We start from the raw sequence: 19,936 nt of genomic DNA, 5'->3' as shown, positions 1-19,936 counted from the left end.
GTCCCATGGCTCCCGTGTTTCTAGGCGCCACTTCTTCTGAATTTCCTGGATGTAATTAACAGGGTCCTCGTCCTCGCGCATTTTACGTGATGTTATTGCCCCTATGTCTGCGGTGTCGGGGTATTGTGCCCTCAGCCCTTGCCACAGTGCGAGTCTGCAATTTGCAAATGGTGCCTCGTCGTGCGATGTGTTGCTGATGGTCACCCCTGGGAATCCCGCCCTCTCCCAGATGTCATCTGTAGCGTCACCCAAAATTGAAATGAATAACCCTTTCACATCCCCAACCGCTAACTTGTGCCCTGCAGTTAGTGTCTCCATTTTGTACATCTATTTTCCCGCCCCTCCGCTTAAAGATGGTAGTCTACATTAAATGTTCTCTTTGTCTGCATGTTTCCATGGGACATATTGTGGTCTCGTCCCCCCTCTCTCCAAAAGTGGCATCTGTGTGTATTCAGTTATTTCCTCTGGCATGCGTTTGTGTGGTGTAATGTGTATGTTGTCACTATCCTCCTCCATATCAGAAAATTAATCGATAAATTCAGTAATGTGTCGTACAAGCCGTGTGTCCCCTATGCCCTTATGTCTTCCCCGTTGACCCGCCTGGCCATTGTTGTGTGCTATGGCTGATCCTTCTATCCTGCGCCCCGGGAGGTCTCTAAGTCTGTTGACATATGGCGTGTGCTGTGCTGGTGGCGTTATTGTTCCTAGTGTCCCTTCCCTCAGTGCGCTTTTACCCTCTCATCCTGTTGTTTCTTCTCCTTGTGTCCTGCATTCCCACGACGACCCAGAGCCTGTGCGTGTGATATATAGTTTGCTTAGCCCCTCTCTGCTCCCATTGCTTTGTCCTCCGCAAGGTCCTTCCTCCTCCTCATCACTACAAAATCCTTCTGAGAATGTTAATTTTGTTTGTGGGCGTGTGTATCCCACTGTTGCTGTTTCTAAATCTATGTCGGTGTACTTAACTGTATCCTCTGTGCTTGCCCACAACTTGTGGCGTTGCTGGTGCTTCACCACTGTGTGTGTTGGTCTTACTTCTGGTTGCTTGGTTGCTTCCTCTTCGCCCATAGTTGCTTGGTTGTTCATCTTCACTCCCTAACTCCGCTTTGCTCTGCGAAGTTCTTTCATTATTGCATCGCTTACCTGTCCTAACACCCTTGCATCTCCCCGTATGGTGTCACTTACCTGTCCTAGCACCCTTGCGACTCTATCCTTGTCACTCCTTGTCCAGAATCTTTTTCTTCCAGAGCGTCATTTCCCTGTCATTCTCTTCCCGTTCCTCTTCTTTCCTCCTACTCTCCTGTTTTCCATAAGTGCTACTCTGTCTGCAATCCCCCATATGCGGTCCTCCTCCCCTTTCCTTTTCTCATCCTCCTGCTGTTTTAGTCCCGTTTGCGCTTCCCTTTCTTCTCGCATCTTCACCTTCCTCTCCAGTTCCTTTTGCTCGAGCTGTCTAATCAGTACATTCTGCACTTCCCTCAACTCCGCCAGTTTTACCTCCAGTACTGCCACTTCTTCCTTCGTCATGTTTCCCTCTTCCCTGGTACTCACCTTACTCTCTCTCTGATTGTGTCCTGCCTCCTCCTTGTCTATTTTCTGCATCACCTCCTCCTCTTTTCCTGTCACCGTCCCCCGAAGCTTCAATAACACCTGTGCTGCTATCCATTTGTCTGGTCCTATACTAGCCAAGTCTAGCTGTGTTTTCTTTAAGCCCTCAGAGCTCACATGTGTGTCCTTGGTGTCTACTATACTCCCTGCACTCAACCCCTTCTGGTCTTGACGGGGTGGGCTGTATGTATAGTTTGAGTATCCCTCAGGGGCTGTTAACTGGGGTTGTACAGCTTCTCTTAATTCTCTCATTGGATACATGCCTTCAGTCTCTTTCTTTACTTCTTTACTTGGGGGTGTTTCTCCCTCGCTTTCTGTTTTTATTTCTATAATGGGGTATGATCCTTCTGTCTCTTCCTCGCTCTCCTCAGCGCTGGGAGGGGGAGGAGCCTGGGGTGCATTACAACCCTCCCTTTTGCACACCTCCTCTTTCTTTACCTCCTGCAAGCTCATCATCCCTGGGGTATACCCCTGAAACATTCTCCAGAGGTCGAAAACTTCTAGGTGGCCTGCTAACTTCTTCCCCTTGTAGGTGTTATGTAGGTACGCTAGCAGTGAATGTTGAGTTGTCATGTCAAAACTGCCGTTGGGCGGCCATGGTATCCTGATCCTTTCATCTGTCCCTCGACTCCATTCGATACTGTACTTTACTATTCTATCTCTATGTAGTAGTAGTGTTGTGCAGATGTACTGGAGTGGTGTTGTTAATATACGGACCCCGTAGCCGGCCCCTATCCCATAATACAATGACATTTTGAAATATGCAGATTTGTGTACCACCATTACCTGGCCCCTTAATTGGGGACTTCCGACTTTCCGCTGTAGAGAAAAGGAGTGTTATCATTACAATACTCTGACTGTTTACTGCCTCCCTCCTGTCCTTCACAGTGCTATAGCCTCTTTGACACCCCTCCATTCGGAGCTAGGGTCTCCTCCAACCCGTGGCGCGTGAGGTCCCCTGCGTCCTCGCGCCCAGCGCGGCGTGCTTTTAGTGCCGCCGCACCTTGTCAGTGTGGCCGCTACTCGGCGCGCCCGTGTTGTTCTTCGAACCCCTCCTCCTCTCTGCTCACCCCACTGCCTGTGCAGCGTATGTCTGTATCTTTCCACCCCGCGGATCGCACTACTACCCCTCTCACCCCTTTGCTCGAGGACGTGCCGGCATTCTCCGTGCGTGGCCACCTGTCCCCTCCTTTTCCCGCCACAGCCGCGTGCCGTGGCTCCAATTTTGCTGAAGGAAACCGCAATGTCCTATGGGTGACGTGACCATCTAATACAACGTGCTATCGATAAATACAGTTGCAACATATAATGCGAGCCAATTTTGACAATATTATTCCCCACGATCCCCACAGCTGTCTTCTTGCCACACCCTGAGTGGAGTATTCATTAATCACTTTTGTTATTATAATTGTGCTGCACCCGCTGCGTCGCCTCGCGTGTGTTACGCCCTCTTACCAGGGGAGCTTATCTAGCCGACCATTTTCCACACTGAGAAACAATCTAGCTACCTCTTGCGGGAATACGTCATCTATTCGCCGAGCTAAAACACTCAATTAATAGGGATCCTCATCTACTCATCGAACTACAATGCCGACTCATAGGAATGCCGCACCCCCCATACATGTGTCCGCGATCTAGACCAATCAGCGCGACCCACCAGTCAACACGTGGGAGCTTGACACCCCACACAGTAAGCTCGACAACACCAGAAGGGACAGCCTTTGTTCCGTTCCCTAGCACAATTTACTTATCGATAGCCGCTAATTGACCAATAATTTATTTTTTTGCATCACTGTAAAACCACCCACCACCCTATTCACTCCCGCCACCCGCACAACATTATACTGCTGGTTGCTTCTGCCATACTCACATCGGTCTCTTGCCTGGGCACCCCTCCCAATCAGCTCGCTGCCTCTCCTTGTCTGGACCACGCCTGGACACTCGCCAACCGCGGGCGAGAAATTTCTAAAGTCCGCTCCCGATGGCCAATCTCCGGATTGCGCTGTCCGGTCATCTTGCAGTTCCGTGATGGTCCTGCAGTCCTCCAAAGGGGGCAATGGCAGAGGGGGCCTCGTTGCCGGGCCACCTTGATGCAAACAGTCTTGCTGTGGTCTATCTCACAATATCAGCAGTGCCTCTAACTTGTCGAGGTAATTTCCCGGAGGTTGGCAGGGCACCCACAAGAGCAAAGAGTTACTGCTGTTTATTGCATAGAAACAGACAGGGACAGGTTCTTGGAGCGTAGGTACCCAGGATTGTCTCATTGGAAATGGGCTTGCAGTCCCTTTTTCTATCTGGGTGACGCCGCAATGTGCGTCACCTGGGAAACCTTACCCCCAAACCTAACGCTACCCTGGGTTGTTTTTCCGAGTGGTACGGTCAGTATAGATCAGTATAGAAGGAAATATTATTGGTAGAGAAGGGGTCAGGTAGTACGCTTGGGTCGTCCCTAAGAATTGTAACATGAAAATAGTTACATGAAGAGAGTTAGTGATTGGTTGTGTTATGGTGTTGTCAGTGGTTAGCCCCTCGGGTTCTGATTGGTTCATCCACGAGCCCCCAAGCCTGGGACCATCGTCATTCCCAGCTCGCGATGTACCTGGTGCTGGCAACAATGTGTGACTATGTTTCAGTGGTGGACAATGGACAGGTCTTGCTACTGGCTGTTGGTGTGTTCCTTTGCCAGAACCGCCGGTGTCCAACTTGTTACTTTGTTGTTGCAGCCTGCGTCCCAGATGTGAGACCCCAGAGCTTCTCTAGTCCTTGGAGACTGGCATCATATCAGGTCGGCCTGGTGTTGAGAGACCGTGGCTGAGGTAGAATTACGGGGATTTGATTTGTATTTCTGCCCTGAGAAGCCTTTAGCAGTGGCAGGTGTAACCTTGGCGTCGAGAGCACAGCATGTTGATTGCAACTTTGCAGCCTTAGCTGTGGGGCTCCCGTCAGGGTTCTGCATGATCAGCACCTTGTAACTCCGTCTGAGCTGCTGCGGGTCTGGGGACTCTGGTTTGTGGCCTACCTTGGCCTAGTTATGGGAGGCGGCATACAGTTCGTAAGACGAGGGCCACGATGTGCAAATTGGGTCCTTCTACTTTAGTCCATCTACAGGGTGTCATCTTCAGGGTTTTAGTAGCATGAAGCGTCTGCAAGCATGTACACGAGCTCTTCTTGCGTTTCTACAGTGATGTAGTTGTCCTATTAGGAAAATAACAACGATGCATGTCTGTGAGTAAGTACGGTCCTCTAAGTCATAGCACTGAGTATGTTCTTCGTGTGGGTTGGTGTGTCTAATCCAGGTGCTTGGCAGCACGTGTGTTCATGTCGTCATGTCATCTCTAAGGATGGCGGTATTGGTTGGTGACGTTTAGTCGAGTTGGTACATATGGTCGGCCTCAGCTCCACCTGCTGTCCCACCACGTGCTTTGGATGGGGTGCGGCTGGCTTGTTGAGGCGGGCCCTGGCCACGGTGGATCTTGACGTCCGGGGCAGTAGTCAGAGGGTTGAACGCCTCCCGCAGTGGGTGCTTAGGTCGTGACGTCATTGGCCATAGTTTGTATGGGGATCGGGGAAAGGGATTGTCCCATTTTCCTCTTCAAACCGCTTCACAGAGTAGTTTTTTCCAGGATCTTTTCTGCGCAAATAGTTGGGGACGTCCAGCCTCTTGCAACCCTTCTCTTTCCTCTGCTTCTTGGGTAAAGCGGGATCGACTACTTGCCTCCCGGTACGGGTTTGGCATTGAAATACCTAATTAGAAATGTTCGAGGGAGAAAAGAACCAATATTATTTTTTCGAAATAATCTTCGGTCTTTTCTCCCCTGAACATTACTGACTTGCCAAAACCTCTACCCACACCCCTGCCCACACTCTCTACCCACACCCCTTCCCCCTACTTACCTTACATTCCGACTCGCTGTGTCCCGGCAACACCTGTTCGCTTTCACTTCTGTGATTGGGAACCGGCCTTGCAAGGTCCTTTCATTACTGTTTTTTTTCCTCTTCTCAGGACAGCTGCAGCGGTGTCCCCCGCAACGCCCGCTCACAATATAGTGAGCAAGGGTGGGGGGACACCCCGGCAGCCACCAGCACTGAATGCGTGAACTGGTCAAACTTTTTGGCTGTCAGATTTTTCGAATGGGCAAATTTCGGCCCAATCATGCATTCAGTATTTTTTATTCAGTCATTTTGGACAAAAGCCTGGGTACGATCGCCCCAGTCACTTGCTGAAGTAATCCAGTCCATTTCACAGGGGTGCTCACAGTGCTCCAGCCACAATTCATTCCAAGCTCTCAGCACTGAAAATCTATCAGTGTGCTGAAACCTGCCATGGTGTTAAGTGTTCTAAAGACGTGCATGGTGCTTAAAGCCAACAAGACGCTGAAAAAAAGGCAGGATGTAGGCACATCGGATGATGCTTAAACAGTATTCTGTGCAGAAAGACCACATGATATTGAAAAAGCCCATATTTCAGGGGACGACAAGGATGCCGAAAGGCGCAGACTCACCTTAAACTGGAGTGAAAACTGTCTTTTTATCAGTACTAATTGCTTGGAGCCATCACAGATAAAATACTGATGGGCAGTCCTACATTTCTGTTCTGTATTCTGAACTGCTTGATATGATATGATATTTTTTTTGTATCGCGCTCGTACACAAGTGTTTCCCAGCGCGACAAGGCAAGGGAGGGGAACAGGGGAGAACAAAACAACAATCTTACTAGGCCCAGTGACATTGAGATCGTGTAAGTGCATGGGAAAGGGAAAGGGGAAAAGTGCATGGAAGGGGGAGAGTGGAAAGAGCAGAGAATAAACAGATAAATAATAATAAATACAAATAAAATATATAATGAAGCAATAAACGGGTAGTGCAGCCAGCAAGTGGCAAGTGCTGCGTTTACGGCAGCAGAACTGGGTAAGTCTGATAAGTGCATAAAAAGAAGAAAATGGGGTGATGGGGGACTGTATGGGTACAGATACAGTCCCCAGTGCAAGGGGTGGCCGGGAGGCAGTGCAGAAGGGTGGCAGGATGAGCAGGTAACTGGGCCAAGGGGACAGAGGGTGGCCAGGTGCACAGTGCCAAGAGAGAGCAGATCAGCAAGGGAGAGGGGGAGCAAAGGCAGATGCAAAGAGGAAGGTCTTGAGGTGCTTCCGGAACCGGAGATGGTTCTCCTCAAGTTTTAGAGTGGCAGGGAGGATATTCCAGAAGGAGGCCCCAGCCGAAGACAGAGATCTACCCCCGGCTTGTTTCTTTGAGAAACGACTGACCCTGGGGGAGTTAGAGGAGCGAAGAGCTCGAGAGGGGAGGAATTTGCAGAGGGATAGCTGAAGGTATTTTGGACCCAGGCCCCAGAATGCCTTGTGGACAATACAGAGCGTTTTAAATTTAATCCTTGCATCCACTGGGAGCCAATGGAGAGATTTCAGACCTGGAGAGATACGATCTCAAGTCTTAAGGCCAAGGACAAGTCTCGCAGTCCTGTTGTGGATTAGTTTCAGAGGGCAAAGAGTAGAGGCAGGTAGATTTGCATGTGTTTGGCCGGTTTTGGACACTGAGGAAAACTGTAGCGCAAAAGTGCAACGAATTTATGGACCCATTTTTGTGTTGACATTTGAAGATTGAAGTAGGGAAATTCTTGGCTGCTGTTGCTGTAGATCAAGTACTAACTCTGGTTTGGTGCTGCCGGCGCTCTGGTCCCTCCAGGTCCCCCTTGGGGACAGCATCACCCTCGTTGTGGACCCTGCTGCTGCGAGCAGTGTGGTGCTGGTGGTGAGTGTAGACGACTTGCACCGTGTGTTGATTCTGGTGTCGGGGAGGCCCCCGGGCCATGGTGTGGAGCAATGTGGGATTCCATTCTCCAAGACAACTGAGCTGCAACGATTAACGTGAGTGGAATATTTGAGGCATGCAACTATCGCAGCGTATGCTCATGTTCAAAATATGTGTTCCCAGACTTACTGTCCTTCACGTTCCTGAGGAAGCAACGCAGCGGAACGGTTCCAGTATACAATCATTGATGCAGGTTGAATTCCACTTGGAAAAGAAAGTCTCTGGTACTTCACACTGAGAGTTGGTGTTGAGTACTTTGTTGGCTAATGAAAGTGAGTAGCAATTTTTACACGAGACCAGGTCAGGAGCTCGCTCCATTGGGTGCAGATGGCAAGCTCCAGCGCCTGTCTAGAATAGTAATTATGCTCCTTATGTGATACAGGTGTGTCGGGGGGCGCCTCAAACTCACCAGTAAAAAATTAAAAAAGGAGTGTACGCCAGACAAAAAGTAAGTTTTATTTCAGGATCCCAGACGTACCTGGGACAGCTATATTCAAACAGACCTCGGAACAGAACTGCATGAAAAGGTGCTGTCAAAGAAACACCCCTAAATTGGAAGCGTTTATAGCCATCTAAACTAATTAACACTAGGCATTTGGCAACATTAAAAGTCTCCCCACACGTAGCTGATTGGTTACTGCATATTAGACCCCTATTCATGGACATATATTACTTTCAGTGATTTGGTTCTGCAAACTTGGCTAGACCATCATCCCTGGCTCCCACTTTGACATCACAGACCAACCCCCAGTTCCCACATTGTAATACCAATTCATTGAAATGTTTTAAATGACCAGCAGAACTTAATTCATCTGTCCCGGTCATCTCATCTTCATTCTGATGAGAAAGAACCTTCCTCCATAACACTGCTAGAACCATGAACCAAAGACACGTCACTGTACAAATGTATCACATTAACAATTTGTTGACCACCTTCTCAGGCAGAAATTAGTTCTGGGGCAATTTGAAACTGCTACAGGCTTTTTGAAACAGCTTAGTAAATCAAGCTCAGTAAATTCAGTATACCGAATTATAAAATAATTGTGTATTCTTTTCCTTTCTGCGGGACTCGTGAGCTCTGCCTTGTGACCTCGAAAGTAACAAACATTCTTTGCTTCCTACCATGCCATCCTGCGATGTTGAGATTCACTATAAGCGACCACCAGCAGCTGCAGCTTCTAAGTGAATTAATGAAACGGACACGTTTCTACAAAAGCATGCACCTCAGCCTAATACTGATTTTTGTTATACTTGTCTGTCATTCATCTTTATTATTGTTATTTCTTTAATTGTGAGACATTATTATTTTGGGAATTCTCCATCCTACATAGAATTTGCAGTGTAGTTATCTCACATAAGATCCCCTCCCCTCAGATTACTACTCGCGCAGCTGCAAGGTTGTGCCTCTTTGCCACGCTTAAATTGCATTTTTATCACACAGGCTGGAATTCCTGGCCCAAAACGTAAAGGTACTTTAGAAAAGTTAGTGATGGAGTGCAGATGCTGGGGAAGAACCTATTGGTGCTCAACTAGTGACTTCTGGTTTCTGTTTAGTAGGCTGGAAAAGTCCTATGGTTTCCTCCCTTCTTGCTGTGTTTGGGCATCAACTCGATTTACAGAATGCATTTGTTACTTGTTTTAGCGAATCCGGAGTAGCTTTATTTCTTCAGGTTGCAGCTTAGTGTAGGTAATGCACAAATTGGATGTCTCGGGGGGCCATTATAGTGCAGTGGCTTGAATGTGGCATTCAATTTTCTTGCTTCTTTATTTTTGCTTCTTTATTTTTATGTTTAGGACGTTAACGGACACTTGTATTGGGCTTTATGTGACTTTGTTGTGGTTCCTTTTTCTAGAGTGTTTAAAGAGTTTGACTGGGTTTATTAGCCAATTCATGTAGTATGTAGCTCACTGCAATGATTTTGGTAAGAGCACTTCTTTTCATTATGTTTTTCCTTAGATTCGTTGCTGACATTACCATTACAATGCTATGTGCCATTATGTGTTTACTGAGTAACATTCTCATATATTGTCAAATGCCTGTGCTCGTTTGAAATCCAGGTCATGTCAGTGGATGTTTATGCATCTGTGTGCCTGATGGCCTTAATTCTAGTTGATGTAATGTCTAATCTAAGGATGGAGGTAAGAAGGCGGAGTATGAGATCGGAGGGACAACAGTACGGTGGGAGGAGAACATCTTGGGGCCTACTGCAGGAAAGGGTCAGGTGAGACCGTATGTGAAAGAGGAACAGTTGGAACTAGCTGGAAGAGGCCCCATCCCATAACACCCCTACAGTACTATGGTACTAAGCGTGCTAGGTCAGGGACATCTAGAAGACCCCTATGGAGACAGGAAGACATTGTCATAGGGAAAACACCATTAGACCCATTCAGAAGACCAGACAGATTGGCGGCACCGTTCAATAGAACTAACATCCCCGTTATGAATGCCTGGGCTAGGAAGGAGGGAAAGGCCGGGGATGTTGAGCAAGAGAGGGGCGGCCCTAGCGCTTAAACCCTAAGCCAAGAGAACATCCAAATTCAGTATCCAGTCTGTCTATTGAAGGTCAATAAAACACCCCTGGACTTGAAATCCGAGTCTGAGTGGTTATTCATGGTGGGCCACCCCGTCACACCAATGTTTGTCATCGTTTTTCCGGCAGCAGTCTGAGATTGCCCGGTCTATAGGCAGAATTGTAAAGAGTCTATTGTAGATTTAGAAACAAATGTAAAAACTGATTCAAAAACATATTTGCCAGCTACATATGATCTTTTAGAATGGTGGGTCAGTGAGGTTGTTGGTACCACTCAACGAAAGTTTAGTTTGCTGCAAGAGAAGTTAAATCTAATTGATATGTTGATCCATCCATTGCCTGATTTTATTGAATGTTTTTTTTCACCTTTCATCTTGCAACAATTTCCCTTGTAGCTTTGTTTTATTGCAGCTTTATTCCTTTCCAGTTTATTATTTGTGTTGATATTCTGTTATGGCTGTACTAAACTTACTTTTGAAATTTGTCTTCAACATATTGGACCCCATTACAACACCGGCGGTAGCCTTACTGGTAAAAACGGCAGGCTGCCGCCGGAGTTGTGTTTTTTTCCGTCTCCTGGCTTTAGGGAATCACCGGGCAATTACAGCCTCGGCGGTCCATGAAGCCAGGCGTGGAAAAAAGTTACTCCCCATTCCCATTGAGTCCAAAAGGACTCAATGGGAATGGGGAGGGTAGAAGCACTGGCACCTTTAATAAGGGTTGCCAGTGCTTCCGTCAAAGTCTGTGGGCGGCTGCCGTCCCGCCCACCCGGTCTGACCTGGCGGGCGGGACGGCAGCCGCCCACAGAACTTGGAGTGTCCCGGTTCGGCAACAACGGTGCCGGTATGCTTACCGGCACCATGGTTACAGGACCGGCACACTCATAATGAGTCCCATTGTCTCCTTTTTATGCATCACATTTTGAAGTACAATAAATAAAATCAGATAATTTCTTTCATTCTCCCTCTTTACACATTCTGCACTCCTGTGAAACCCTAAATATTGCAAAAATGATTCCCATTTTATGCTAATACTTTAACTGGTCGTTACTAGAATATTATTTACAAGTGTTATTTTTGTTCTCAATGCAGGATTCTGTGGACAAATCAATGGCCGTGGAAAGTGACCAGCAGGTTGTAATAACAGAACTTCAAATGAAAATAGGTATTACATTATTTTCTCTTTTAGTTTTGTATTTTGCTTTTCCATTTTTTAAGTGTTAAGTACCGGATTTACATCATGGCATAATTTAATACTAAATGTAATATGTTGAATATTTTCACGCATTCTATATATAGCAGTATGAGAGAATATTGTGCAATATGAAACCATATTGATAACTATTTAAAACACGCTAGGTCGAATGACTATCTTGACAGTATTAATCCCTAATTTCCAGGGAAATAAAAAGTGTTACGTTTTTAGTATCACTTTCAAAAAGGCTTTCTGATTTCAATGACACCATCATCCCTGTTAAGAGCTTTGAATATGAACATGATCATAGGTAAAGATGATTGAGAAGTGTGGCGGAAAGCAACACACTGAGATAGTTTTGTTTTGAGATTAGTTTGTCATTTCTTTTGCAGAGGAAACAGACAAGAAAAATAGACCAGCAGATCCTTGAACAATTCCAAATCATGCCACCTGTCGCTCTAAAACAGCTCCTTCTTATACCTTTTGTGCTCCATTAGTCCAGTACACCAATGTGGAATATTACCATGATGTCATAGGGGGAGGATAGACCCTCTTCACTTACTACAATACCTTTTTCTAGGAAACCAGGCAATCCCAGGTCAGAAAACTATTCTACTCAAGATAATCACATAGCTGCAAGCAGTGAATACAGTTGAAGTAGGAACACTTTTTTTTATCTGTGGCAGTGTGAATGCAACTTATCAGTGTGTGCTAAATACAATTTGGTGGTAAAAGCATTTCTTCTAATAATTGTGCTAGCAATGCAAACGTGCAAGTGAAGACATTCCAGTCATTCTGATTCTTGTTTCTTCGCGTTAAGAGGCACACCGCATCCAAGATGGTTTTCATTTCCTAGCTCTTTTGAAACCTAGCCTCTCGAATGCATAAGACATCCATAGTACAGTCATATCAACTCAAACTTACCTTCTCATCGACATTCTAATTAAATTATTCCTCCACAGAATCAATACCATTAAATGGAACTTTTAAGTAAAAAGGGCCATCTTTAAATGTCCATTATAAAAGCTGATCATTTTCAATCCATTGCTCTGGAGCATTACCTAAGGACCACTACAAAGCTGTGGTTAAGCTCCCCTGAGTTTTTAACTGTGAATACTAGGCACTCATTTCAAATAAATGCATGCATATAAAAAGACTGTGCCCACCAAAAACAAGCAAATGGTGCATGCATCTCACCCACCGCTCCACTCAACCCTGTTCTCCCCCTTTGGAATCCTCCCTCCCCTGTCCATCCCAGCTCCTCTACTAAGCCATCACCCCACTTGTAACCTCTGCATGTGTTCCCTTCGTACAGCACATTGTTGTTTCTCAGCTAGGTTTGCGCTATATAAATCCTGTACATGTATGAATATGCAGAATAGGTGCGATTCACTGTAGAAAATAATTGTGAGATCTAAACAGAAACAATATGCACGCATTAAACTGCCTATATGTGGTTTGCAGGTCCACAAAATTGCACCTGGTGGGAATAGGTGAGTGGGGAGTAGGTGAAACACTGATAACTGATTTTCATGTGTTAAATCTGACTGATTAAAATAGTGGCAAGGATATCAAATGCAAATGATGGAAACTGGGAATCACATGATTGGTGATTGTTTTACCTAGTCGTGCCTCTCCAACCTGACATAGCCAGTATTTGAATAAGGGCCAGTTAGTAAGATTTATATTTTGATTTGTTTGTAATAACTTGGTTTGTCTACAGAGTGTTTTAGTGTTCTACCCATTGGTAGGATAGCTTAGAAGAGTCTTCAGCGTCAACACTGATACGGAGGTGCTGGGAAATTGGAGCCTGCAATGGGTACACAGAACCCAGATGCGCTTTCACAGCTCGAAGGCCAGCAATGCCTTTGAAATCACAGAAAGAAGCCACAGGCTTGAAGCTATGAGTGGTGACAATTGGCTGCAGCTCACAGAAACATTTTCTGGTTTGAGTCATGCTGCCATTCTGAAGTAGCACAGAGTTCGTCAAGCTCAGTGGTCTCAAAAAGGAAGCTTATAAGCTACCAGAAGCTTGGCAGTTACCAGTGAATAGCTTTCAGGCTTCCAACTGTGCATGCTACCTCTTCCACCATTATGTTATAAAGGATGTTTGTCAGCAATCTTGTAGGATGTCCACCAAGTTAGACCAAAGCTCTGCGAATGGGTAATGAAGCCGAACAATCAAAACTCTTCTTAGGTACAATTAATCTCATAGACCTACACAACAAACTACGTCACATAATATACAGTAGAATATATTTCTGAGGCTTGTGGATATGCTTAGAACACATGCTATGCATAGGCCAAAATCTAGTGTTAGCCGCAGAATATTTTTGTTTTCAAACTCGAAAAGGGATGTCGACAGAGCATGCCAGTAATACTATTCCTAGTGTTACGTCCACTGTACCCATGGTCCTTCACGCGTCGATGCCCTTCAGATTTTTTTTTTCTGCCATCGTAGTCGGACACATATCAGGGAGTCCCTTCTTGGCTGACGCCATTACTTAGTAAAAGTTTAAACTTAGTATTTCTTTCTGTCCTTTCGACAACCGTTTATCGCAAGATCTCTGGCAATGGCTTTGAAGACAATACCGTCCGTTGACGACAGCGACTTATGTCTCAGCGATTTTGCCTGCAGCCTTTCAGGAACCAAACGGGCCTCCGCCCTGCAGAGTAGGGAGAGCAGGGGGAAATTCATATTCCAGTCTAACGAAGAGAATGCATATTACCCTTTACTCCCATTTATTTTTCCAGGCTGCCATCTTTATACACGATGGAAAACACTCCTTTTGAATTCTATCCTTCCTGTAACAGGAAGTTTCCCTGGAAGGATTTGCACTGTGTGTGTAACCTTTTCCTCCCTAGGGACCATGCTGAAAAACAGTGCAAGTCTTGCAAACTGTTCAGTCCAAAAACTTTAAAGAAACCGCAAGACAGAACGCTGGGACTACCACGCCATGTAGGCCGAGGCCGCCATGGACATCGAGGGAGCCTGCAGCGATGGCAGCATCAGCCCCCTAAGTGATGCAGAGGGCGATCGGGATCCATCGAATTCCCACGTGCTAGCCCCTGACCCGAACAGGCCGGCCGGCGGTTCTGCTACGGGGACGACACCTGGCAGCTCAAGCACTACTAGCTCACACCAAGCACATCCTTCATGGGCGAAAGTTGACCACGCTATGGGCTGATAAGCCACACGTGGTGTCAAGGGGGAAGGCCCGAACATTCCCTGGCCTTTGGGCCATCGTGGTCGTGATCACAACATGACAGGCCCCTGAAACAGACGTTAAATCTGGGAAGTCCTCAGGGACCGGCGACCGGGCATCGGAAGGGGCCCCCGTAGAGGGGGTGGCAAGCACACATCCTGCAGCCAAAAAAGCCTACCTGGACACCATGCAGGCCACAACCTCGTCATATCAGGACCTAGGTCAATATACATATTATTATAACACTCAAGGCTCACAAGACCCTGGCTCATACACAGACCCAGCTGATCAAGGGGACACAGGAGACTTAGACCAATATTATGATGATTACGATGATGACATATTCATCATCCTACCCCCCCGCCCCAGACCACACTGACCAACCGGTGGCTGACTCCCCGGTAGACAACCAACTGCAATAGAATGACCTGCTCCTAAAGGCTGCAGAGCACTTTAAGATAGATACCCAGGAAGCCCAGGTTGATAAAGACTTTATGGAGGACATCCATGGGAATACAAAATCTGCAGCACAGTGTATCCCCTTGTTTCATTTGATCCAGAGGCATATTTGCCCTCTGCTTACCTTGAATCTGACATGGGCAGTCAACCCACGCATCAAAAATATGTTTCGGCTAGCCCCTTCAGACACTTTATACATTAGGGGGCAGCTAAAGCCTGACTCTCCAGTCACCACCTCAAGAAAGAGAGTGGAACCCCTCTGGCCTCTGCCGAAGCCACTCCTGACAAGGAGAGTAAGAAAATCTACACCCTGGGCAGGAAAGTAGCTTCCTTGGGCTGCCTATCAAACAAAGATAGCTAATAATACCACCCTATTAGACAGCTATAATGGGCGCAAGTGGGACGAGATCACATTACAAATAGAATCAGTCCCAGAGCCCATAAAAACACAGCTCTCACACACCATTGCTGAGGGGAAACAGGGAGCAAGCTGCATCCTTAAAAATAACCTGCACGTAGCAGACAGCGTGGGGCGAATCGTGGCAGAAGGCACACTAATCAAACGCCATGCATTGGCTCCGTCAATCCGGTTTCAAATTGGAGACCCAGGCTACCCTCTTAAACATGAGCCCAACGCTTTATTTGGCAAAGCAATTGAAGAGGCACTTAAAAGCGCAAAGGAGGAATATGATACCCTCAAATCCCTGGACAGCTCACTAGTAAACCCTTTGGGTAGAGAGGAGGCTCAAACACGCTCCGGTTTAGAAGACCGAACTCCCAGCGGTCCTCTAACTACAACCAAGGTGGGCAAAGTTTGTCCTTCCTGTGGTTCTTTACAGGGTTTTCAAAGAGGCCAAAGAAGGTCTAGAAGTAGGGGCAGATTCTCCTTCTCAAGAGGGGGCTCAACCGCTCCCAAGCAATGACCACCCGCTACAGGTTCCCTCCCATGCCACTCCAGTAGGAGGTCGTCTTTCACACTTTACTCACGCATGGGAGGGGATCACGTCGGACAAGTGGGTACTTTCCATTGTGGCGGGGGGGGGGGGTATTGCATAGAACTGATTCAAACACCAGCCAATCACCCGCCAGGACAAAGGCAGACTTCACAGGAAGATCAGTGCATCCTGTTGGAAGAGGCCAAAGCACTGCTACTGAAGGACACCATAGAAATCGTCCTGGAAAACCAGGTAAACAAGGACATTTATTCAATGTATTTCCTTGTGCCAAAAAAAGAATTAAGAATGCGCCTTGTCTAGACCTTCGCCCTGCAAACACCTATGTCAAGCCACACATATTCTGCATGATAACGCTATAGGAAGTAATCCCTCTGCTGAAACAGGGGTACTACATGGCAACCTTGGATATGAAAGATGCATACTTTCATATTTCAATGTTCCCAGTGCACCGAAGGTTCTTGCGGTTCAAAATAGCAAACCAACATTACCAATTCAAGGTGCTGGCATAGCCTCCGTTCCAAGGGTATTCTCCAAGGTACTAGAGGTAGTGGCAGCACATCTACGCAGAGAACCAATCCCAGTGTACCCTTATCTGGACAACTGGCTGATAACAGGGGAATACCCCCAAATTTGCAAGCAAAATACCCAAAGAACAATCAATCTCCTGTTCCAGGTGGGATTCTCAATTAACGTAACCAGTGCAAAACATACTGCTGCAAATACCTCAGTATCTAGCCGGCCACCAAATAACTGTATGCAAAGCAATGCGCTTGCTCGGGATGATAGCATCATGCATTTACCTGGTTTCCGCATGCACAGCTGCGCATGCGCCCAATGCAAGAGTGGTTAGCGAAACAGTGGTCTCAGGCAAGTGGGCAGTGGGAAGATCTAGTGGTTGTTTCGCTAACCCTAGTTCAAGCGCTACGCTGGTGGACAAAAGAAAATCTGTTGAAGGGAAAATCTTTTCACAACCCTATAGTGCAATCGATTGTCAGAACAGACGCATCTTTCACCGGGTGGGGAGCCCATTACCATTACCTTCACCTCACAGCACATCACCTGTGGACTCAGATCATAGCCCAAAATCACATAGACCTGTTGGAGCTGCTAGCTGTGCTCAAAGCCCTGTAAGCTTTCCAAGTGCACCTGTCGGGTTAGACAGTACAAGTTCTCACGGACAGCACCTCTGCCATGTTTTACATAAACAAGCAGGGGGGGGGGCACACTCTTCAAGTCTATCCAGGCTAGCACAAAACATTTGGAAGTGGGCACTCAAGTGGGGCATGTTCCTAACGTCGCAACATGTTCTAGCGGAACTCAATTCTCTGGCAGACTCATTAAGCAGAGATCTTCTATCCAAAGAGCGCGAGTGGCAGCTCGACAGAGACATTGTAAATGATATCTTCTCTCTATGGGGTTACCCCCCTTTAGACTTCGCCACAAGCCAAAACACGCATTGCCCAGACTTTGCATCCAAGTTTCCCCAACACGGATCCAAGGGGAACATCCTGCGGATGAACTGGTCAGGGAAATTTGCCTATGCTTTTCCTCCAACACCGCTACTGAGCAGGTTAGCAAAATGGCGGTGTGCACAGGGGGACTAAGTTCCACCCACACCCTCAGTCTATGAACTTGGCAGCTTGGCTGCTGAAGTCATAGAATTTGCCCATTTAAAACTACCTCAAAGGTGTATGGAAATTGTCAAGGAGGCACGCGAACCAAACACCAGAGGCTGTTATTTTAACAAATGGAAAAGATTTGTAATTTGGTGCCAGTCAAAAAATGTAAACCCAATCGAATGTACTCTATCACATATTCTTCACTATACTTGCTCCACTTACTAGACTCCGTGCTAGTATTTAACTCCATCAAGGTTCACCTAGCGGCTCTATCCGCGTACACCACTTCTCAAAGCAAGGTGTCCTTGTGGAAAGTCCCTGTCATTAAGGCATTCATGGAAGGAGTAAAAAGACTTTACCCTCCCATTTCAAACCCGCCTCCAGCGTGGGACCTAAATGTGGTACTTACAAAACTCAGGGGACCCCCCCTTTGAGCCCATACACAAATCCAGCCTTAAACACCTCACATATAACACAGCTTTTCTGGTGGCTATCACCTCCATAAGAAGAGTCAGTGAACTACAAGCATTGTCAGTGCAAGACCCTTTCTTCTTGTTTATCCACAAAGACAAGGTGGTACTAAGAACACACCATAGGTTCTCACCTAAGTTAATATCTAAGTTCCATGTCAACCAGTCCATTGACCTACCAGCTTTCTTTCAAAACCCTTCAAGATCAGCTGAGAAAAAACGCTATACATTAGATGTAAGGAGGGTGGTCCTTTACCAGCTAAACAAGACAAGACTGCTATGAAAAACAGACCAACTGTTTGTCTCCATGGCACCTGCAGGGAAGGCGATCACGTTTCAAAAAACGTCATCTCCAGATGGATCGTGAAATGCATACAACTCTGCTACTCTGTCAAACAAAACTCTGCCTTCCACACCAAAAGCTCACTCTACTAGGGTTACAGGAGCTACACTGGCATTTATTGCAAACGTCACATTGGACGCCATTTGCAAAGTCGCCAACATGGTGCTCCATATATACTTTTACTCAGCACTACTGCATTGACACACATTCTAAAGCAGATTCACAGGTGGGACAAGCAGTGCTAAAACATCTATTTGTCGCTGTACCTTCTCACAACCCACCACCTTATCCAGACACTGCTCGCTAATCTATGCATAGCATGTGATCTAAGCAGATCCACAAGCCTCAGAAGGGATACATTACTCACCGGAATCGTAGTTCTGATGCTTGTATCTGCTTAGATTCACATGCGCCCACCATTCCTCCCCTGTGGAGTAGAAGGTGCATAGATGTTTTTCTGGCTTACCTACTCTTATCTGCTTTACTACATCTGTAGTCGTGCTACACTTCATGCTACCTCATGTCAGAAACAAAATCTGAGGGACCTCGACGCATGAAGGACCATAGGTACAGTGGACATCACACTAGGGATAGTATTACTGGCATGCCCTGTCGACGGCCCTTTTCGAGTTTCGAAAACAAAAAATGCAATACTCTGCGGCTACCACCAGATGTCGGCCTATGCATAGCTTGTGAATCTAAGCAGATACAAGCATCAGAAATATGATTACGGTGAGTCATGTATACCATATACATGTATTCTAGTTTTGTATTAGGTTATTATGATTGTCATATAAGTACTAAGCAACGTATCACAACAAAATAAGTATATATAAAAAACACATTAACGTGTTCAGGTGGATACCCACTGCCTCCATACAACACAAAAGAATAGAAACACCCTATCAAGGAAGTACTTGTTCATATGCATTAGTCAACAGGAGGGGAAATTGGGTTAAACATTATTGGAAATCAAGCAGAGAGGGTCAACAAATGGACAGTACATTTAGTTCAACAGTACTGGGCCTAGTATCTCCCAGTAACTGATGAAAACAATGCAACCACAAATGGTTACTGTAACACCATTTCTCCAGCATGGGGTCTGGCATGGATTCACATGCTCATGAATATTCCCCGTCGTCAGGCTGGGAATCCTCGGTAAAGAAAAAACCAGTATCAGTTTCGTTTCTGATCTGTCTTTCGTAGTAATAACCAATCACTGGTCTGACCACAGCCAATGACTGCCCTCTACCTAAGCACCGCCTCTGGCAGCCATCTTCAGATTTTTACCGCACGTTCATGTGTTGGGATCCTCGTGCTATTGCTCTCGAGCGTTAGTGCTATTTTTCGCGCTTTTTCACAAAAAACTTTGATTCTTTCGGTCAAAAGAGCCTCAAGCTCCACCGATCCTACATCCGATCAACGGGGACCCGTGTCGGATTCATCTGTGCCCCTCAAGGGTGAAGATTTCATCGAGCTACACTTCGGAGGACTCCAGAAGCTTCTCAGGCCCGGTCTCGGAGATGGCCCAGGAGAAGGGAAGCTCGACGCCCGGAAAGCTGTTCAGGGTCTGCCCTGGATGCCAGCTGCAGAACGTCTTTAAGGAGGACGAACACTCTTTCTGCCTTTACTGCCTTCATGAGGACAAGATGCACGTGGAGAAGGACTGTGCGTTTTGCGGCAACATGTCGGAACGGACCATGAAGGACCACCATCAACGTCTCGCCAAC

The 19,936-nt window shown here is 46.6% G+C and overlaps 1 protein-coding gene across 2 annotated transcripts in view; it reads left to right on the top strand.

Moving 5' to 3' along the window:
* Positions 1-19,936, top strand: part of GCC2 (GRIP and coiled-coil domain containing 2) — a 1,745,187-nt gene that overhangs the window by 517,268 nt on the left and 1,207,983 nt on the right. For both annotated transcript variants that reach the window (XM_069636885.1, XM_069636884.1), the window contains one exon: positions 11,051-11,123. In XM_069636885.1, the coding sequence (XP_069492986.1) occupies positions 11,051-11,123 (73 nt within the window). The remainder of the gene's footprint in view (positions 1-11,050; positions 11,124-19,936) is intronic.

This window comes from Ambystoma mexicanum, chromosome 7p, assembly GCF_040938575.1.
Source record: "Ambystoma mexicanum isolate Mex_15411 chromosome 7p, UKY_AmexF1_1, whole genome shotgun sequence".
In the NCBI taxonomy this organism is placed as follows: Eukaryota; Metazoa; Chordata; class Amphibia; order Caudata; family Ambystomatidae; genus Ambystoma; species Ambystoma mexicanum.
This window is presented reverse-complemented; position numbering and strand designations above follow the sequence as displayed.